Below are 22,872 nucleotides of genomic sequence, written 5' to 3' on the forward strand. Positions count from 1 at the left end.
TAAAGTCACCGAAGATACATGGATATTGATTAGAAGATAAGCCATTCAATAAAAAACTAACATTTGAAACAAGTTGGACATATAATTCTAAGCTAATCTTTGGTCAAATATAATTTACAGTAAAACAATATTCAGCTCTGTTTACATTATGTGCTAAATGCTCTGAACTACAAAGAACGCATAGTTGTTCAAAGTATATAGAATTTGTTTGACTGATCTGTACTTTTTAGGTGGATCCCCTACTTAGTCCCTACAAAATCTACTGTACAGAAAAACCAATCTAAGTAAAACTCACTTAATTTTTAAAGCTTCTTCTAGGCTTTCATTAACTATAAATAATCAATAACGTTTTTACAAATAGTATTACATTTAGGCTGCATCCACAGTTAACTTTACTCGATAAACCCCAAAAACGGATAGTTAAGGAATTCAAATACGATTTGAGGAGTATACTTTATGAAAATAAACAAACAAACTTTAGAGACCAAAGAAAACAAATAACAATAAACAATCAATTGAAGAATTTGAGCCACTATTTCCTGCGAATTTCCATGCAAGGCTCCTGAAATTTTACCTACTAACATCAACTTGATAAACATTTCTTCAAACGATGTAGACATAAAAAGCCCAAGTTTTGTCAAAGTCTCTTAGATTTGTATTCATCTGGTTGTTGTAAGTTTTTGGTTTTCGAAATAGCTCAAAATCTGCAAAAATATCTAAATCTTCGAAAACATTTTTCAAACAACTGAAATATAGCTTAATACAATAACCAATAACCAAATATTAAAATTTTAAAGCTACTTTGGGCTAGGTTAGTTTAAAGTGGCTGTCCGTGATGAAGTAGGACATACTTAGGCCAGTTTAATGGTCCATAGTGATACCACATGGGGCTTTCTTCTAAGCTCAACGAAAATAGTTTGATTCCCTAACGAAAGACTTATTGAGATCGTTTAGATCACTATAGAAGAATTTTCCTGGGTAATTCTGTGTTTTTCAGCTAGAGCAGGGCATGTACAGATGACTGTTTCCTCCTCTTCCTCATTTATACAACTTCTGCTAAAGTAATTTGAGAATACGCCTAGTCGCGTGGCATGCTTTGATATTTGCCTTCTTGCATTAGCAATAGTTTAAATGTATGCTAGCATTAGCCAAATGTGGTAGAATGGGTTGTATTGTACCATTTCTGGCAAGGTTAATTAAAGATTACTACAGAAGTCTTGTTGGTGACTGTTAATATTCTTAACGGTGAAACGGAGTTGAGTGAAAAGATGAAGAATTATTTTTAAACGTTTAAAATAAATTATCTTTATTTTTTTGTTGTTGTATTTTCATTTTCCCTTATGCTGATACAAAGTCAATAATTCAAGATCTTTTACAAAGATAATTTCGAACAATAACGTCTGAGAAAAAGCTTTCCATTATTCAAAATGGACGCGCGGAGGTGTCCTCAGCTGTCAAAACTAAAATCAGTCCACAAGTATGGAAAAATAAATTATAATCAATGTTTCAAACAAAATCAGTTCTCTCTTTACCCATGGGAAGCTGTGTCCGAAATAAAAGAAATAATTTACTGTTGGCCATGTTTACTATTATCCCGAATCTACCCTAAGATACGTCGGGTGTGGACAGTCATAATACTTTGGCTTCACTTCAAAAGCTCACAAACAAAGCATATCCTATTTGGAATGTGTTTTGAAATTATCAAGATTTGGTGAAAACGAAATTCGATCACTCAACTTGGTGCCTAATAGATGTGATATGTTTTTTTGCAAATCCGGAGTTATCGTTTAGAGGGCAAAATTAAGCTGTGTGCTCCTTAAATTAAGAAAACTACACTGAATTTTTGAATTTATTGAAGTATTACGACCCTCATTAACTTATCATTTTGGAACGATAACGCCAACGAGTTTTGAATGTACAAGTAGAAATTCAAAATGACTTAATCAAAGCAATTGGTGAACTTTTAAGCAGTCATATTGCCAGCAAAATGGAGCAACCAGAACTTCTGTCAATCAGACGAAAGCTCATTGACTTTTGTATTTAGATATAACTTCAGTAATACCATTAATGAAATAGTTGGATTCATCGTGTCAGCTGTAGACAAACGGCAGACAATTTTCTAAAACAAGAGACAACTCTAGACTTTAGTCGAAAAATATAAAATCAGACGCAAACTTGTAAATACGTACCTTCAAAGGACTCAAATTCAAGGTGAACATAGATAAAGCTATCAGAGTCTTTTTTCTATCTCCATGAGCTGAAAGAAAGCAACAATTTTGATTCGATCGAGTGATCGAGACATTCTTGATAATTGATGAACGTCCTAATTTTATGTATAGCTAACTATTTGCTCTATTTTAATAAAATTGAATTATTAATATGTGGTTTATTTATTGTTATCCTTTCCAAATCACTTCAAGTCTAGCATAACGTTGTCATTAACTGAATACTCACCATCTGATCTACGGATCAAGGTTATAAAGCTGACTTTGAAATACCTGATTGGCAATGATAATAATCCACCAAATCAGTTTGCTAAATTCTTAATCCGCGGATCTAATCGTTTTGTAGAACCAGCTTAAAGAGACCGTAATAATGTTGCTGATACCAGATCACAAAAATATCTTGAACTATGAATGTTTTGCTAATGATCTCAAATTAAAGGTCAAGTTCAATAGAGTGCTTGATGGGTTTTTATTATTAATTTGAACGGAACGCTGCTGCTGATGCAAATGAGTCTTAGTACAATCAAGGTCATTGGCATGTTGTTTTTGTTATCAATCAGCATTTATGTATATTTTTTCTTTAATTATGAGAAACCTGTCATCTATAATAAAAAACTGTTACTTTTCTTTTGAATCAATAATTCAATATAATAGACAAGCTAAGTATATTCAATTCACATACAAATTTATGTTAATTCATATATAATTTTTAAATGTTAATGATCTGTCTTTGACAAAAGATTTAATTGCTATACAAGCTTTGAGAGCTTGTCCAAGAAGCTAAAACCAAAACCATACGAATTTTGTATAATGTGGAGGACTTTAAGCCCATTCGATATTGTGGTATCTTTTGAATCTTCCTCAACCGGAAGAAGCCTTAAGCAAGCTAGCGAGCAGAGCAAGCAAGCCAAAAGAAAGATCGTGTAGAATGAAACTAGTTAGGGAAATTAGCATTCAGGGTTTAAGTTTTTTTTCTTTTTAAGTCTTTACCACAAAATTTGTGATGTGATTAATAAAAAATCTAGGAATATTTTATAGTTTTTAACTTTTTTGTCACTAAGGCAATCATTCTAAAGATAATGTTTGATAGTGCGATGTTATGTAACTTATACATGCCACCTGGTAAATATTTAATTTTAAAGTTTATTTTAATAATAAAAAATGGAAATCAAACGCTTTTGGCAGTATAGGATTAATCATACTTTTTTTTAATGATGGCAATTTATATGTGTAAAGATTATATTAATATTTAAAGCATTTCGAAATGGGTTCTTCGTTCTGCTAATAGGCCACACTTCGGAATATTAATTTCTTGTAGAATATTCATTCTTTTGGAACACCTTGAAGCTGATAAATTTAAAAGAACGTATAACTTCAACACACAAATTATTTTAGCTCGTAGTTTTAATATGAAATAATGCAACTTTTATCAACAGATTAACTTTTATTCCAACCTTGGTTAAAGGGAACAATCTTTGTCGGAATTGAATGATATAGTTTGGGCAAACTATTCATAGTTTTCTGACTCCATAATTTTACGATGGCTGGTTGTCATTCAATTTCTAACATTTTAGGTGGTTTAATGGCAACAAAGTATGAGGGCACTAAAGTTATGAAGCATTTTAACTTTTGTCCACTTTTTCGAAAATAGTACAAATTTTGAAAAATTTGTAGTATAATGATCTTAAAACCATTAATGGATGATTTCTGCTCCAGAACAGTGGTAATACAAGGCCTATCGCGAATTACATCTTAATCAAAAACCTCCACGAATGCCGAAAAACCATATTACGAAATCCGTTCGTAATGCAAAATTGTATGAGATTGTAATACTTTTTTCGGGATTGGTAAAAGTCACTGACTACAGAATTCGTGAGGGCAGAATACTTTTAGAAATCTGGGTATTTTATGAGCTGGCTTTATTATAAAAATAAACAAAAGTTAAGACGTGCCTCTTCACGTTTTGCTGTTAAGGTTGCTTTTTGTAGTTCTTCGTATAATCTGAAGAAAATGACTGTGTCACGTAGAGCGTATGGAAACGAATGCTCCGGCCTGGGAAGTCTTTAAATCCACGCTCACACTCAGCCCAGGATTTACCATAAGGCCAAGCAGGCCCAGGCCTGAGGCATCACGAAAAAAGAGGCCACAAATTTAAGTAGAGAGGCAACTGAATTTGTATTGCTCATACGAGCAAAATTGATGAAATGTACTTAAAATGGTGGTTGCTGTTATTTGCACATTGTTTGAACGTGGTCTAGCATTTAGAGGATCTGAAGAAAAACTTGGTTCGACAAATAATGACAATTGTATAGATGTTCTTGAATTAATAGCAAAGTTTGATCCTTTGCAGTCCACTCATATTTCAAAATTTGGACATTCTGGTTCAGGGCAACTTCATATCTATCTAAAACTATATAAGAAGAATTTATTAAAATAATGGCTCAAAGAGTTCGCGAGGAAATCATTAAACAAATAAATATTTCTGGGTATTTTACCTTGTCTGTAGATTCTGCGCCAGATTTGTCTCATGTGGATAAATTAAGTATTGTTATGCGGTATGTTAAAGATGGCTAGTCTTTTGAACGCTTCTTAACGATTTTAGAGATGCATTCTTATACTGCATCCGGTATTGCTAATCAAACATTAAAGTTTCGGTTAGTATAAAGGGATGCAACAGCAAATTCTTCTGACAAATCCATATGCAGTCTATGTACCTTGTGCATCAAACTCGTTAAATCTTGTTGGTCGCTGTGCTGTGCTGTTAGTTGCTGTCCTATCTCAGTTGTTTTTTTTCTTTCTGTCGTACCATCGCTTACAGTTTTTTTCTGCATCAACTATTAGAAGATGGCAAACGTTAAAATCTGCTCTTCAAAATGATAATGTGATAAAATCATACTCAGATATTAGATGGGAAGCTTATGCTGCAGCTACTTTTGCCATCAATAAATCATATAATAAATTATAAGATACTTTCAACGAAATTTCTGAAGATACGAGTAAAACATTAAAAGGAGATGCTAGAAGGGAAGCTATTGATCTACTAAACAAAATGAATAAACTAGAATTTGCCTCAATGCTTGTGATTTGGAACGATATTTTACAAAAGTCTTTAAGGTTTTGCAAAGCAAAAAGTAACACTAATCACATGCGCGAATTTATATAGATTAAATTCCGATCAACTGGAGAAAACGAGTGATAATTTTGACACTATTGAAATAAGCTCCAGGGAACTCTAGGTGCTTGATGAAATAGATTTCTATAAACTTATAAATAAAATAATTTTAGTTTTATGGAATTCGTTGTTGTTTGTTTTCTTAAGTAGGTATTTAATTTTGTATGAAGTAAACCATAGAATATAACAGAATATATGCAAAGGAGCACTGTTTACTCTCAGGCCTAGGGCCAAAGAAAGCTAAAAGCGGTGCTGCTCACAGTACAGTAGGGAAAGATTACGGATCAAGTGGCAAGCACAAGTGGAAAGTGCCCCATCTAGCTAGAGACGGAGCTAGATGAAGAAGTTTGTTGGGTAAAAAATAAGATAATTAAAAATAAAAATAAATTTAAAATTTACTTTAACTAAACAAAATACGTTGTTTTTCGAATGGTATTATGTAGTAAGCAATTAAATCCTAAAAATTTCAGTGGTTCCCCAATGTTTTGTTTTAAAAGAGTTTAAAAGTAGTATTATTTCATTATTACATTACAGAAACAGCTCTTTCAGAAACCAATTGAAAAACAAAAATATATGAATATTGCAAAAAAGAAGCCAACGAACAATTGTAATTCCAACAAATTAGAACTTTGTCTCAAGAAAATATGTGGGTTAAAAATTACCACACAACTATAACTCTTCATCTAAGAGAGCGAGATGTTAATATTTTAATAAAAACTTACATTTTTGTACTCAGATATTTAAATTCTACCAAAAATAAGAACTCACATACCTATTGTAATAAGTGAGTTTTGGATAGAAGTATTTTCTTTGCGATATGAAGAACTCGCAGCTTTGGACCAAAACCCCCAACATTTAAGATTCAGCTATTATTAAAATGATTCGAAATTAGAACAAGCTTACTTTAATAAAACATGATAATAGATTTAGCTTTGCTAAAAAGCAAATAATAGTGAACTGTTATTAAAAATACATAAAATTAATTTTCTGTTGATTAGGTATAGTAATTTTATTGTAACATGTTATTGAACTTTGGTTTTTAAAGACAAATAACAGTTTTCATGTTATTTACAACAATTGATTTTACAGCAGCGACAAATTTTCGAGTTTTTTCTATTCTATTAGTAGTACGTGTGGCGTGATGGTTATTGCGTTGGACTGTCATGCTAGAGGTCTTCAAACCTTGCTTGTACCATCTAAAGTTGTTTTCACGGGTACTGCCCCTTGCGAGGAATTGACAAATCCTCCAGGAGTAATTCTTGTCATGAATAGTGCTTTCTAAAATTAACCGTTTGGAATCGGATTGAAACTGTAGGTCCCCCCTTTCCCTGACAATAATACTCGCACACAGAAATGGATGAGAGTTGTAAGTCACTAAGCCATGGTTTTCAAAGGACTGTTGCGCCATCTAATTTATATTATAATAATTCAACTCTTTCATAATTATAATTATAATATTGAAATTTTTCTGAAAAAACGTTTGAATTTCTTCCTCTAAGGAGTATGGCTTTTAGTTTCCACCAAATAATTAGTGTGGTAATTCAGATGAATTGATTTAAGTAGATTTAATTAATTTTGAATAATTTTTCTTTAAATCGTTATAAAGAAATATTTGCGAAAATTCTCAAATACGCAAAGTTGAAACAGTATTTATTTGAGAAAATTCTCAAATATTCACTCAAAAATTTGTTTAAGTTGTGGTATATACTTTTTCCGAACAAGGATTTTCGTTCTTATCATTAGAATATATTTCTTAATGGCTTAAGAACTTTTTTGTTGATTTAAGAAAAATAGTTCTCAAACACAGAATCGGAGAACTATATTATTTTAAGAAAGAAATAATTCTCTTATTTAAAGTCGTATTTAAAGAATCTTTGTGGCTTCATTTTTATAAAAAGAATTTTGTTCTTGAAATAAAAATACAATTTTTGGGAATAGTTTTGTGTGCCGTAAGTGCGGCTTTGTATCTGTATTAAAAATTGCTACATAGTTTTGTTTTATCTATATTGTTTTTTTTTTTTAATTGATTGTTTTCTTGTGATTTTCTTTCTTTTCAAATGTGAAATTATTAAAAGAAAAACATTTCTCTTACTCCAAAAATGTTTATCAGTTGGACATTTATGAAACCTATAATTGCTTGAATAAAGCTTTGAATCATTGGTTCTAAAATTGTAAACAGAATAAATTAACAAAGAATTTTTTTCATAACAAAATAAAATATTGCAAAGTTGATACAGTATTTATGAGATTTTTCGTAAAAATATTAACTTTAAGTTAGCAACAGTATTTTCCATGTTAAAACATATGTTTGATTTTAATATCTATTTTTCTTTCCGACGTTTTTGAATCAAAATGCAATTTTTATTTGTTATAATTTTTGCTTCTTAAAAAAAGATATTCGATTCGAAAATAATTTTTTATAAACTTTTATAATGTTTTTTTCATACTTTGTAAGAAAATCGTTGCTTCGATTTTCTTTAAATTTTCTTCGTCGTATGAAAGTATTCCGGAGGATTTTGGGTTACTAAAATATTTGTGGTAAGAATACAGAACCGTTAATTGAATTTTTTTCAAAATAATATATTGACTTTTTATCACTACGCATTTGATGATACATTTAACTGAAGTCGCTAGAGTAATTGGTTCATGGGATATTTGGGGTCAATTTGGAGTATATGTTTAAAAAAATGTATTTGAAGTCGATATCTCTACTGGTTATTAAGAAATGGAAGAACGTTCGTACACATACACACTCAAAAACGTCGAGAAATGTCAACATTTCTCATTCTACAAATCGGACGGATTACAATAACACCCTTTTGAAGTTAATAAGCAATCAAAACCATTTTTAATTAAATACAGCATCACAACTAGTATTAAAGTATGATACCGTGTATTTTAACGTTTTCTTGTGATTGTATTGCCGGATATTAAGTTTAATTTTAAAGTGACCCATTTGACCAACTCGTTAATGAAAATACGACTGTTTAAAAAATCAAGGTTTTGAAGTACTGCTAATTGCTGTATGGGGATCTATATACCTCAAATAAAGTTATAAGTATTCTATTGTTTATATCCTGAACGGCATCTTCTCACCATTTTTCTTCATAAAAACAAACGTTTGCCAAAATTTGTACCGTTATGTATTAGCAATCTAGCACTGAGAAATGAGATGAATGACCTGATTGACTTATCCTTAAACAAATACCTTATTGTCGATTTTTATAAAGGGTTATCCATTTTGCGTTTATAAATGTAAACGTAAACATAGCACATATAAATTATTTCTCTTCATCATAACATTTCTTATTTATTATAAAGTTTGGACGTTGACATTATGTGTCAAACACTACATCATTTAAATGACCTCTACGCGAATTATTGCAAGCATCGAATCTTTTGAGGTAATTTTCGACGACTTTTTAACACATATTGGGCAGTATATCAGCCATGACTTGACGTTCCTTAGCGTGGCTCCACAAAAAAGTCTAGCGGTGTCAAATGACATGACCTTGGTGGCCAGTTGATATTACCACATAAAGAAATTACGCGGCAGGAAATGTCTCTTACAAAAAAGCTCGAAACCACATATTCTCCAAGTCGTATTCTACAAAAACAGGCAAAAAAAGGCGGTTATCATATGACCATAATGCTCCGAATTGACGGTGACAGTCGTTTTCGTAGAATAAGGTCCAATCACCCCTCCGGACCAAAGAGCTTGCCCAGCAGTGACTTTTTGTGGATTTAATGGCTTCTCTTCAATTACTTGAGGATTCTTAGAACCAAAACTTTCACTTACAGCAGCTATATTTCCAGTGGTACGAGCGAAACGATGCTGCACAGGCCCTACAATATTTGTAACTATTCTAGCCTCCTCAAATATGTTCACAATTTTGCTAATTGCTTGCGTAGTTTGACTCTTAAAGCCTGATATGTGACTGTGGCAGAATCATCATTTTTGTAAAAGGTTTTAACAGTTTGAGTGCGTTTTGCGATAGTTAAGCGATACGTTTTCGTAAATGCAAGATTTTCGACAGATAAAAAGATTGGTTTAACAACATAGTTTGACAGATGTCAAATGGATAACCCGTTATATTGATGGGGAGTTATGGCCATTTACACAGGGTTGCCACTTTTCAAGACTAAATGTTTGAGTTCATCATATCTTGTAGCGTTCCATTCTTATACTAACCTGGTGTTATTTTCCCCAATTTGTTCACAATTCTTTATCAACAAAGTAAAAACGACATATTTAAGTAATTATATATAAAAAAATCATTTATTTAACACTATCATATATACCGGTATATATAATAATTCAGTTCTTAATTTCTATAAATCTTATATTCTATTTAATATTTTCTATAAACTAACTAAAAATGAAAACACGTAAAAATACTTCTTGCGCACTTCACAAACAAAACAATATTATAGAGATAAATGAGTCTTTGACAATTTCTTTTTTTGATAAAAACAAAAAAAAATTATAATAATGATAGAACTAAAAAGACAAAAAAAACAATAAAACAAAAATAGAAAACCTTTTTTAAAATTAAAAACAAAACAGTTTTATAATAATGCGCGTAATTACTAAACAGACTTGGTTGAGTAAAATTTTAGATCTATGTATAATTATTAATTTTTTGCATTCGTATATTTTTGTAAATGACTTCTATCGGAAGACTAAATACCATAAATAAGGTTGTACGACTAGGTTATACAAGATGCTGCAAAAGCTGTCATTTTCATTTTTGCCATTGGAAATGTCAAAAGCCATACATGTCACATGAATCCTTAATACAACTTTTTCGCAATAAGCTGTTTCATTGATGACAGCTGTTATTGTTCCGGGTGACAACTTTTGCATCACCTTGTACATATGGTAAAGAATAAATCAGAAGACATTAATTATTTTGTTTTTGTTGTTTAACTATTTACAAATGTCAAGGAAATACTTTTAATTTACATTTCCCCTATTGTGAGCTCGATTCTGATTACTTTAGTTTTCAAGTGTTTCTATCAAATGTCAAAATAGAACAATTTTAAGTGTAGTGTAGTTTTCATCGATAAAGTAGTATTCACATGGCACATACGAAGCAAAGAAAGATAAAGATCTGTTTGTTTTCTTCCTAAAACTGTCAATTTGTAGCTAATATGTTGTTTGCCAAATAAACAAACAGATCCATCATCTCTTTTTACATTAAATCGGTTATGGGTCTAAGTTTCCATGAGTGATATTAACAGTTCTCAATCGATACACTTCCTTACCGACATTTGAATCTGTCGGCTTACATGGTAGGGGCTTAGTTAATATTATTATTTTTTTTGTTTAAATTTTAATTTACGGAAGCCAAAGTGATTAAACTATTATTTTTTTAATTAATTTTGCTTATTTGTTTTGCTAACTTGTCTAAAATTCTATAGGTCTTTCTTGTACTCAGCAGAACTAGCTTCGTGAGAAGCCACAACTTGATTATGATTTTTGGCAGTGATATTATTGTTATTTTCACATTCATCTTTGGAATTTTGTAGACGTTCGGCTTCTTCGGCCTTAACCTTAGCGGCAGCAGCTGCGGCAGCCTTCTTCTTCTTGTAGGACTTTTGGTAGAAATCATTAAACAGGAAGTAGAAGAACACGGCATTTGGCAGGGTGAAGCATACGGACCATCTTGGGTAGCCACAGTCTGTGTAGAGCAGTTGAGTTTGATGAATGAAGGCCATGCAGAATTGGATCTGTTTGTGTGTTGTTCATAGTGTTGCAGCAAAGCAGGAGTGGGTAAAGGTGTAGAAATCAAAACAAGAACGAAAATAAAACAAACAAAAAAACATAAATTTAGCAAATGTTTTGGCTCATAGAATTTCGATTGTGTTTAATAGAGTTTTAAAAAAGTCCTAACTTACCATTTGCATGTTTGTAATGTACTTCTTCCACCACAGATATTTTTGGACCTTAGGACCTAGAGCTGATAGCAGGTAGTAAGCGTACATGATGATATGCACAAAGGAGTTGATTAAGCCGATGAAAGTTCCATGTCCACCTGGATAGTATTTGGTTGTTCCCCAGGAAATCATTGGCATTACTGTGTGATGGTATAAATGCAGGAAGGTCATTTGCCGGTCACGTTTTCTCAGCACAAAGAACACTGTGTCCAGGAGTTCAGAGATTTTCGCCAAGAAGTATACGTAAACGCCTCTCGCTTCCTATTTGACAAAGAAAACAATATATGTATAAAATATTTTCCTATTTAGGATCTTCTTTTTGTAAGACTTACCCTATAAGCTTGGGGTGTGTTTGAAGTGTCAACGGGCTGGCAACGCCAACTGTAATGTCTCATCCATGCACAATCCAAACCCTACAAAACAAACAAATATAATTTTTTTAATATATTTTCAAAGATGAGAAATGTTTATTTTTTGTGTAACTTACCTCAAAAACTAACCACATGCTCACTAAAACTTGGATAAAGTTGTAAACAATGAGAGTCTTTTCTAATTTAAAGGGTTTTCGGTTTGCCATGTACTTAGGGCCCCAATGCAATACGAAGTAAAGGTATGCAGCGATTATTGTTAGACCAGGTACAGGTGATTTGATCATTGGCCAATCATTTGTGCGGGGGTCTATAAAATATAAATATAAATTTAATTAGCAAAATATCAAATTTTAATTGTTTATTTTTCGTTAACACAACATTTTGAACTTAAAATCTGTTACAGGGGTCTGACAATTCACATAATTTTAGGCTCTAGGAGTTGAAATTTTTGTTACATACTTTAAAGAGCTAACATGGGAAATGTATTGCCATTGAAGTATTCATAAGTCAAAATGTAAGTAAGGTGAGTAATCACTACTTTATGCTTATTTTTGATGATGCTTTCTATATTTAGTTGAAAATTTAATTAAGAGCGAACGAAGTAAAGTCATAAAATTAGAATTTCTTAGTTCTTGATTTTAATTTTCTAAGCAGGTACTAATAAGATAAGGTCGCGCAACAGTCTATTGAGAACTAGGGCCTCGTAACTTAAAACTTTCAACCATTCCTGTGTGCTAGTAAAGTTGTCAGGGATGTATGGGACCTGCAGTTTTAAGCCAAATCCATACGGCTTATTTGAGAAATCACTTTTCATGACAAGAATTACTCTAGGAGGATTTTTCAATTCCTAGCAAGAGGCAGTACCCATCAAAACTTTTTTTTATTTAAGGTGGCACAGGCAGGGATTGAACCTTAGACTTCTATATGTAGTTTTTAATTCGACTTCCAAAAAAACATCAACTTTAAAGTACTTGGGGAATTGAAAAATGAATTATAAGGTGTGAGTAAAATATCTTCTACTAGCCAGTTCTTAAAAATGTTCAAATACAAGTACACAAGAATTACACCTATTAGAAGTGTACTTATTTCAAGTTTATTTAAAAAAAGAAGATTTTTTAATGAGAACATTTCAAGAAATTTCAATTTCAATTTAAAGGTTTTGAAACAATTTTTTAGTATTGGCATAACCCTTCTCTATCACATGGGCTCAAAAAAAAAACTTTAGGTGTTAGATCATAAGATTTTGCAAGACGATTGTGATCAGCTTTTGCCTTAATAACAAGGTCAGAAAACTTTCCTTGCGAAAGTACGAATTATGGGTTGTTGAAACTTGTATCATTGCATTTTAAGTAATGACGTAAGTGTTATAAGTGACAGCTGTCCAGATTGCTGGATATTCAAAATGAAACCTTTAATTGGGAAACTCTACATTTATAGTTATGAAGTAGGATTCAAACCCGATTACTTTAAAATTATTTACATATTTAATCTAAAATGGTAACTTTTCATCCCTCTTATCTATTTTTGGGTTTTTGACAACTCAAGACGAGTAAGTAATAATTGTATGAATTCTCTAAGCATATTAAAGTCTAAAATACGTTCCAATTTGAAAAAAGATACCTTGCTTTTAAGAATGCAATTTGAATAATTTTTTTCCAATCTATCTAATCTAATTAAGTTAAAGCTAAAACTTATAAATCAAAACGGCTTTAAATATTAAATAAATTAATCATATAATCATATAGGTATGATTTTGGCAAACAGTTACCATAACGGTAATAATGATGTGAATGACTTCTTAACAATAAAAAAATGTCAATGAACTCACAAAAACCAAAATAAATATATTACAAAATTTAATAATTTTTAAATGATGAATATTTATATTGATTTTAGGTTTGACCTGTCAATAGGTTAGACAAATACAAAGCACGTGTAAAATATTATGCCTAAGGCTACAAATCATGGGTCAGTTTATATTATTTGGATTAATTTAACCAGTTCGAATATTATAAAATATTATTTCTGCTTTAATTAATTAATTATGAATGTAGTTGCCTATATTAAGAAAAACAAAAAAAAAACAAGTTTTATTAAGTAGACGGACTTTTTGAAAAGGTCACTTCTTATATTTTTATGAATGGTAAAATACAAATTTTAAAATTTAGGCTACCGTTTATTGATAGGATTTCAATATCGAACGGTTTTTTTTAAAAATTTTAACATTTATAGTTTCAATAACAGATTTGTGTGATATTTGCTCAATTTGACAACAATATTTTAAAAACAAAGTTTAAAATTTAATTTAAATTGTAATGAACTTACCAGCTAGTTCTACAAAGAGGTAGTTCCAAACGTCTGTCGTTTGATTAGTTTCCGCCATTGTTGTTATTGTTTTTTGTTTGTTTTCAACTCCAATCAGTCTTTTATAATTGTTATACTTTTTTTGATATTGTTTCTTGTTTATATGGAAACCTTTTCTTTAAGAAGAGTATTCCAAAGCTACGCAATCATTAGTGATAATAGTTTCGCAGATTTCGTATGAGTATGAGCTGTAATAGAAAAAAGAAAAACAAAATGATAAATTGAGCTTCAAAAACATCTTAAAGTTTATGCATCATATAACTTTTTTTAAGTCACACAAAATTTTGTTCTTCTTATTACTTCTTTTTTTGTTTGTTGAACAAACTAACTAAGTAAGATGATAGTACATCAAAAATGTCATTTCTGATGTAATAATATCTAAATTGTGTATGTTATGTAGGTACATAATATGTACACTGTACAATAGCAAATAGGTTATAATATCCCCCTAAGGCACATATCTCTTAGCTTATAGTACCTAAAATGTTAAGTTTAAGACCATGTGTGATGATGGACACTGTTGTGTCTACAAACTGTGACAAAATTAGGTGTTTTTGGAGAATGATAATTGTATAAATTGCTACCAAATTTTATAATAGCACGAAGCTATTATTATTATAAATTTACTTTCACTCTCGGTTTGACTTATTCTTTGTAGTAATGGGAGACAGACATAAACTATTCCAAAAATATAATAAAAACAAAATAAATGAAAAGTCAGTGAAACAGAATGTTAAATTTATTAGATTTGGTTGTTTCGGTTTTTTTTTTTTAATTAATTCCTCCATACAATTATTTTGTACAATCTGCAAAATCTTTTAATTTGAAAATTGTATAAACATTTATTATAACCATGACATTTGAACATATAATGTAGAATTTATTAAAGAGCAGTGTTAAGGACCTTAGATTTATAGATAATCCATTTTTTGATAATTAATTAATTAACAGGCGTTTATCTAATTTGTATCTAAACGAAGACTGGACTGTCAAACTGAAAATTGTTTCTTTTTCTCCTTAGTGGTTTCAGATATTTACATTTGTTTTACTTTTTCCATTCAGATGACGGTTTCTAATATTTTAGAAAATGTTCTGAGCAGACTTTTTAATAAGGGTCCGGTTAAAGCTATTATTGATTTTTTCATTGATTATACATTTTTTCGACAGGTGCTATCATTAAAAATTTCTGTTATTGGACACAAACAATTCCTTCAAAGAAAGAAAATAGAACGTGAAACGATTTTGTACTTCTTATAGAAACGATTTGAATATTAATTTTTGTTTGTAGAAAATTCTATCTCATTAGCTCCATTTTAATACCAAATATAACAAAGTTAAATGTTTACTGATTAATAAAACCAATAACTGGTACCTATCCCATAGTTAAATATCTACTGAAAGTTAAATAATGGCAAAGGAAGTAATAGTAAGACTTGTTCTTGTTTATATCTAATCAGAGCCTAAAGTGTCAAGCTAAAATATGTGTTTCTATTTCTTTTCAGTGTTTCGAATGCATTATGTTGTTTGACTTTTTTTTGTTCAGATGACGGTTTGTAACGGTCCAGTTAAAGCTATAATTGATTTTTATAATTGAAACTAATCATTGGAATTTTTTTGACAGGTAATAGCTGTCATTGAAATCAACCATTTTCTTATTTAAAGTAAGATTGTGGAAATACATAGAAAATAAATTCAATGGAACGATTATGTTCCTTAATGTGAAATAAACAATCAGCTGTTAATTAAAAATGATTTCATTTTTGAGAAACTAAAAACTAAATAAAACTTCTGCTTTATTTTTCAGGATGCAAAATCTACAACTGATCAGCTTCATTTTGACACCAAACATTACAAATTTGATTCTCTTAACCTTTTAAAAATATTAGTGCAAAATTTTAAACAACATATTGTGAAGGGTTAAGCAATATACTAGGTAACAAGTTTCTATTAATTTAACAATTTTCTGAAGAACTGACAAATTTTGAACCTCTACTTCGTTTTACTTACTAGTAATTTGCTCATTGATTTTTATTAAAAAACGGCTATCCACACATGTCTTAAAAGTGACAGTTCGTGAAAATAATGGCTGAAACACAAACAGGCTCCAGTTTTGGCTTCGTCCGCGTTACGTTGGATCTTCTTCGAGGTTGCTTTGAATGACACTTCCAATATGACATTTCTAAAATGGCACTGTCATTAACAGCTGTTATTTTGTCTCCAAATAAAAAAAACATGACTTTTAAGATCGAAAATATTAAATTTATCGCGGAGGTATGTTACAGAGCCTATAATAACCATTGGGAATCCCTCCAAAAGCAAATAATGTAGTTTGTTTGTTGACTTTTTTACGGCTGTTGAGCTGTCACTCTGTCAGACAAAGGATATTTTCAGCAAATTTGAACTAGAGCTTCCGTTTGGAGTCACATTACGTTATTTCGTTAAGATTGTCAAATGAAACGTAAGATCGAAGCTTCATTGTGATAGCATGCATTGAATTCTTATGGCTGAACTCGAAAATGTCAGACGAAGCCGAAGCTGAAGCATGTTTGTGTTTCAGCCATAAACAAAACAAATATGCTTAAACGGACCTATTAATTGAAATTCCCAACTGTTGAATGTACTAATCCACTGCGCTTATAAGAATAGTAGTAGACATGTTATATAGATTTAGAAAATTGCTAAAAGTTAGAGTAGCCATTCCGTGATTTTAACTTTAGCAAATTGTTAAGGACAGTGAGATGTTAAGATCGTTTAAAATGAGGCAAATTATCTTTAAAGACTTATAAATTGCTGAAACTGGCTTTAACTTTTACTAAAACGTTTAAAATTTGTCTCCATTGTTTTCATTACAATTAAACACTGGTAACTTATTTTGGAATGTGAAAATGACTTTATGTTGATTGAGAAACTCGTAATACAATTTTAACAAATCTGAAGTGTTTTTTTTCAACTAAATTGCCAACAACTGTCAAACTTAATAAATAGCAGGTTTACACTGCAGGTTTATTTATAGTTATATATATTATTAAATTAAATTTATTTTTATTTTCTTTAAGTAACATTTGAAATATGAGTTGATTCACTTTTGATCTTCTCCTTGTATAATTTCAATCTGTGGTTTTGACTGGTATTATTCTTGGTTTTTTCGATTGTTATAAAGAATTATTTTAAACATCAATCTCAATATCTTTTGAAAAATTTTTCAAATAAAATAAAATTGTTTGTATCACCAATAAAAATGTCCATTTACCAAAACTAATTTTATCAAAAATTTTCAACCTAAATGAAAGATGCAAAAAAAAACAAAACATTTAAAAAGAATTCAAATGCATGCACACCAAAAAACATTGCTTATATACATTAATAAAAGGCCTCTCTTTCAAGGTCAAAGAAGGTTAAGTTTCTGAATCAAAATAATTCTCGCAAGCTGTAAACTTATTGTGCTTAAGATAATAGTCAAGAAGATCAATTGCACAAAAGATCTACTCCTAGTTTAAATTGGTAAAAGTTGAAAACATTTCTAACTACCATTTTATTTTGTTAAAATATCTTATACAGCTTTCTAAAGGCTTGATTAGAAAGGTGTCATTTACTCAAGTTTGGATTTATTTAAATAACAAGCATCCAGATTATCAGGACAAGCCAACAAATGTCGAGGAAGCTCGAAGCTTATTAAGAAAAAATGTATCATCATTTTTGCACTATGGACAACACAATTAACTAAAATTCATTGTCAATTGTTCAAATTAATATTCAAATAAAATGCAAGATTAACTTTATTCAAAACCACAATATGACATTTAAAGCATAATGTGAGATAATTAATTGCACTTCTGGTGATTTTATTGTTTGTGGTTTTCATTTGGGGTTAACCATCCTTAACATCATCATCATCGAAGGCTATTTCAAAAAACTTCTATAAATACGGAAATAAAAAACAAACAAAACCAAAATGTAGAATACCTATCAATAAATTAAAATAAAATAACTTCATTATTCTTCATCGATGGCGTCTTTTTAAATGCAAGAAAAATGCTCGCAATCCACTTCCACCATCAACCGTCCAAAACCCCAAATGTCTATAACATTATTCACAAAATTCAAACAGACGCACTATAAGAGGATTATTTATTTAAAAATTTAGAGGTTAAACTTGTGAACGTGCTTCCGGAACTCATCTCTTCTCAAGCATCTTTATTTTTTTTTTTCTCATTTAAGAATATTTTATTCTTAACTCAATAATCATTATTATTGACTTATAAATAAAGATTCGATTAAAAATGACACTGACCAAATTAACATTCCTTTTCTTGTTGCTAACCTTGTCTTGGACTTGGTCTTATGGTCTTGGTCTTGGACAATACATTAGTAAGAGTTAATATAATTCCAAAAACTATAGACAACATCACACAAGGTACAAGACAAGGTGTTGTTTATTCTGTATAGCTTTAGCTGTCTTTATAGATCGCTAACTTATTTATGCATCACCGGTTTATAGAACCTGCCACGAGTTTGTATTAAACAAAAAGGTCAAGAAAAAAAAATTGATATTATCGCGGCCATCATCAAATTAACCAAATATTATCAAATCAAACTCACTTTGCATGATGGTGAGAAAAATTTGTATCAAGGGTTTCTCTTTGGTCGCAACGAAACGAAATAATAATTTACCTAAAGGTGGTTTTGCGGTAAGCTTCTTGTAAATATTTATTCGTTTTTCAGGTCCAAAGCTTGATTAAATATTTGTTATAAATTAAGAAACAATGAGCTTGAATATATACAAACCCAACAACCGTACCGATCGGTGCGGTGTGATGTTGGTTTGTTATATAATGAACCTACCTTTAAGAATCGACAAAAATCAATGGTTTAAACTTGTACAGTACTGTGTTAAAAAAATTTTAAAAAAATATGTAAGGAAGAATGACCCAACAAAAAGAAGTACAAAAAATGTTTTGTAAAAAGTATTGAAGCATATAATAAGAGGTTGAAACCAAGTCGCAGTTTTAAAGATTGAAACTAAAACTCAGAGAATTTTTTTTAGATAACCCTGAATAACCTGAAAAGAGAATATTTTATGTTAGACCTATCCTCATGCAAAATCCTGAAAAACTGCCTTTTAAAATCGCTGAACATTCATTTTTGTTCGATTAACTAAGTTTGGTTTAACTCGCACCTTAAAAGTTAAACTAATTGAAAAATGAGCAAAATATGCTTTTTTGTAAAGATTGTTTCCAGTTCAAGTCTAGGTTTGAGTTCATAATAGTTCTTAAGAACAAACTAGAACATATTAATTCAAGTCTTTTTATTCTAAGTTGTAAATATTAAATTAAATAATTCACTGAAAACTTTAACTTTAAGTCCATAACACACATTCTAACATTCCATAAGTATATTGACCTACCGTCAACGTTTGAACAATTAAATCTGGGGATTAAAATCTTACCTCAGTTATTTAGGTGGTTTAGCTTGGTTTCAGCCAGTGTTTAAGTATGTTTTAACTATAAACTAATGTGTACTTTAATGGTGGTTTAAATGTTTATAAGCTGATTACATTTTTCTATCTTTAAACAGCCTTAAAGAAATTTCTTCGTTTCTTGATTACAAAGCATCTTGCACATGAGCTACGAACTACGAACTGCGAACTGTGGATGTTCGCATATTTTGACTCTTCTTTCACATTCGATTTATTTCTATTCGCAGACAGCGACGAATTAAATTACCTTTCTGTGCATATTTTCCCCAGCCATGATCTTATACAAAAAAACAAAACATTAGTATTATTATTTTGAGGTTATGTTGCGCGCGAACAATTTATTCCTTGCAGTGTGGATGGTATTTTAATGAGGGCAAAACAAAGTAACTTTAAGTTAGTTAAGGACTTGGTCTACCTAGGCTCAGCTGTAAACGCAGAAAAAGTCTTGCCAACCGCTGTTTCTTTGGGATAAGAAAGAATTTGAGTGGTAAAGTCCTCTCTCGAGGGACCAAAGTGTCGCTATATAAGACCCTTATCATCCCCGTCCTGCTATGCGGTGCAGAAGCATGGACTATGACAAAAGCGGATGAAAACACCTTGGGTAGTTTCGAGAGAAAAGTTCTTGGTGTGATCTACTATCCCGTATGCATCGAAGATGAGTGGAGGAGAAGATGGAACGACGAGCTGTACGGGCTTTATAGTGACGTAGACTTAGCCAGAAGGGTAACAGTCCTAGTTCACGTAGAGCACATGTAAACCAATGCTTCGGTCCGAAAAGTCTTCGAATCCACACTCACAGGACAGCGCAGTGGAGGAAGACCGTGGATCAGATGGCGCGCACAAGTGGAAAGTGACCTCACCCAACTTGGAGCGCGAAACTGGAGACATCTAGCTTAGGAGCGAGCTAGATGGAGGAGTTTGTTGAGTGAGGCCCTAGTTCACACAGGACTGTAGCGCCACCTTAAGTGAGTAAGTAAGTGTGGATGGTATGTGGAACACGATTGAGTTTGACAGTTAGTTGTACAAACTGTGTTTAATATTTGAACTCTGATCTCAACCAATTTTAATATATGGGTTTCCTGGGATTGAATACAGTTCAAATGTTTTTTTAAGAGGTATTTATTTGGTCATCATTATACAAATGGCCCTTAAACCGTGGTTAAACTCTAATTATTTAACCCAAATTGTTGAATTTACCCAACTAGGGCTTGAATATTAAACCTATCTTTTCTTTTCTTATGGTTGGTACGACCGCTTAAAAATAAATGTATTGTCATTTTTTTTTGCACAGTACTGTTCATGGTTAATGGGAAGATGACACTACTTAGAAACAAGGTGATTGAAATACTCGTTCATTGTGTCAACATTGAAATCATCATCACCCATAAAAAAAAACAAGGTGTGAATTGGAGTCTTAACTAAAAATAAGAATGAACCTCCAGGCACCACCTATGTAGAGGATAGACCTCAACACTTGAAAAAGTTCCGGTGAGTTTAACTTCGTAACCTTGACACATCTATGTTAATGAAGGAAGTTAATAAGGTACCCTATTGTCGAATATCTATCAAAATAATGTATAAATCTTTATTAAGAAAGATATGCTCTATGATATCGAGTCAGTCAGTTAATGACCTAAAGGTTCATTGATTATTGCACGTGGACCGTGTGATCACAGTCAATGGTCAAATTGGGCGGGGTTTTTGACATTGAAAAAAATAAACTAACCAGTCAGCACGACTGGTTTATTGAATAAATAATAAAAGCCAATTTAAGTGCAAATGGACTTTGGAGATTGGTGTTAAAAATAGTTGTGTTATAAATAGAAACTAAGTTGATTTGTATGATACTCTAGTAAAACAAAAATTAAAAATTTGTAAGGTTTTAAAACATATTGGTATCAACTGATCAACATGGAAAATTATAATTTGAATGCTTCACTTTTAAAACAAGCTTTTTTTTTCAATAAATAAAAATTTACCTGTAAACTTACATGAACTTAATTAATTAACTTTAATTTATGAAGACTCAAAACAATTTTTTAAATAGAGTCCTATTTAATCTTGATTTTTGGCCGTAAAGTTTTTGAGTGTAGCGGATCTTTGTCAAATAAAAGACTTTCATATTTTAACCGTATTTGGTTGTTAGTGATTAAAAAGTTTCTCTAACAACTTATTTGAGCGAATAGGTTCAAATTTAAACGTATTTTTCAAATTTCTTTTAGGCTTAGATGAAATCGGCTAAGTGTTAAGGTGATAAGTGATTCGTAAATTTTGTAAAGTCGCTAGAAGCTTTTCGTCTGTGAATAAATAAAAATAAATCAATTAGGTGGTGGAACAGTCCGTAGAGAACTAACAACTCTCAACCATTCCTGTGTGAAAGTAATTGCAGGGATGGAGGAGACTTACAGTTAATATGCCGAATCCGAACATTTAATTTTAGAAAGCACTTTTCCATGACTAGAATTACCCTTGGAGAATTTGTCAATTCCTCGCAAGAGGCAGTACCCGTGAATAAAACTAAGACCTCTTGCCTGACAGTCCAACGCACTAACCATCATGCCACGGATACTACTTTTCGTCTACGAATAATGTTCTTTAAAATATTGGTTGTCATGATGAAATTTTGAAATAACCCCAACAATATCAGAATAATATAAAACCAAATTGTCTACTTTGTGATATGAAGAAAGCCAAAATAATAATGGAATAATAACATAACATAACTTGAAATTATAGCTGTTTATTTTAAAGCTCAATCTCAAAGCAAAAGCAACAACCTTCTATCAATCAATTTTTTTTTCTTGAAATATATCGAATTGAATCTAAATTTTGACTAACTGAAAATTGCGATATGCAAATTGATATGAATATGTATTTGTATTTGTTTCTTTTGCTTTTAAAACATAATTTAATGGTATCTATTGCTAAAGCTGTGATTACCACAATGCAGAGAATTTAATTGTAATGAATTTACTTTTAAAATAAAACAAGGGCAATTCCATTAATACAAAAAACATTCACCATCATCAAAAATCAAATCAATATAATTAAACAAAGTACCTATGATATACAATGTAGCGATTCTCTTACGCTTACCTTCAGTTATGATGTGAATCATTGTATGAAAACGAAATTGTTTCAGTTTAAGTATAAATCATTTAATCAAGCACTACTGTAGTTTTAAAGACCTCTTTTACGGTGCCTACTGAACATTCGAACATTGGTACACGTATTTTGGAAGTTTTCATTTGCCCTTAATTTATAAGAAGATTTGAAGTTCAGAATAAAACTACAAAATGTTTCAGTTTTGTGTTTTTGGACACA

The 22,872-nt window shown here is 30.9% G+C and overlaps 1 protein-coding gene across 2 annotated transcripts in view; it reads right to left on the bottom strand.

Annotated features, from left to right (window-relative positions):
• Positions 1 to 9,648: 9,648 nt before the first annotated feature.
• The window catches only part of LOC129941819 (elongation of very long chain fatty acids protein AAEL008004), a 45,238-nt gene continuing 32,014 nt past the window's right edge, over positions 9,649 to 22,872 (bottom strand). For both annotated transcript variants that reach the window (XM_056050554.1, XM_056050553.1), the window contains exons 2-6: positions 14,034 to 14,260; positions 11,825 to 12,015; positions 11,670 to 11,750; positions 11,299 to 11,598; positions 9,649 to 11,130 (exon numbers count right to left, since the gene is read on the bottom strand). In XM_056050554.1, the coding sequence (XP_055906529.1) occupies positions 10,816 to 11,130; positions 11,299 to 11,598; positions 11,670 to 11,750; positions 11,825 to 12,015; positions 14,034 to 14,091 (945 nt within the window). In that variant the 5' untranslated portion in view covers positions 14,092 to 14,260 and the 3' untranslated portion in view covers positions 9,649 to 10,815. The remainder of the gene's footprint in view (positions 11,131 to 11,298; positions 11,599 to 11,669; positions 11,751 to 11,824; positions 12,016 to 14,033; positions 14,261 to 22,872) is intronic.

Source organism: Eupeodes corollae, chromosome 1, assembly GCF_945859685.1.
Source record: "Eupeodes corollae chromosome 1, idEupCoro1.1, whole genome shotgun sequence".
Lineage (NCBI taxonomy): Eukaryota > Metazoa > Arthropoda > Insecta > Diptera > Syrphidae > Eupeodes > Eupeodes corollae.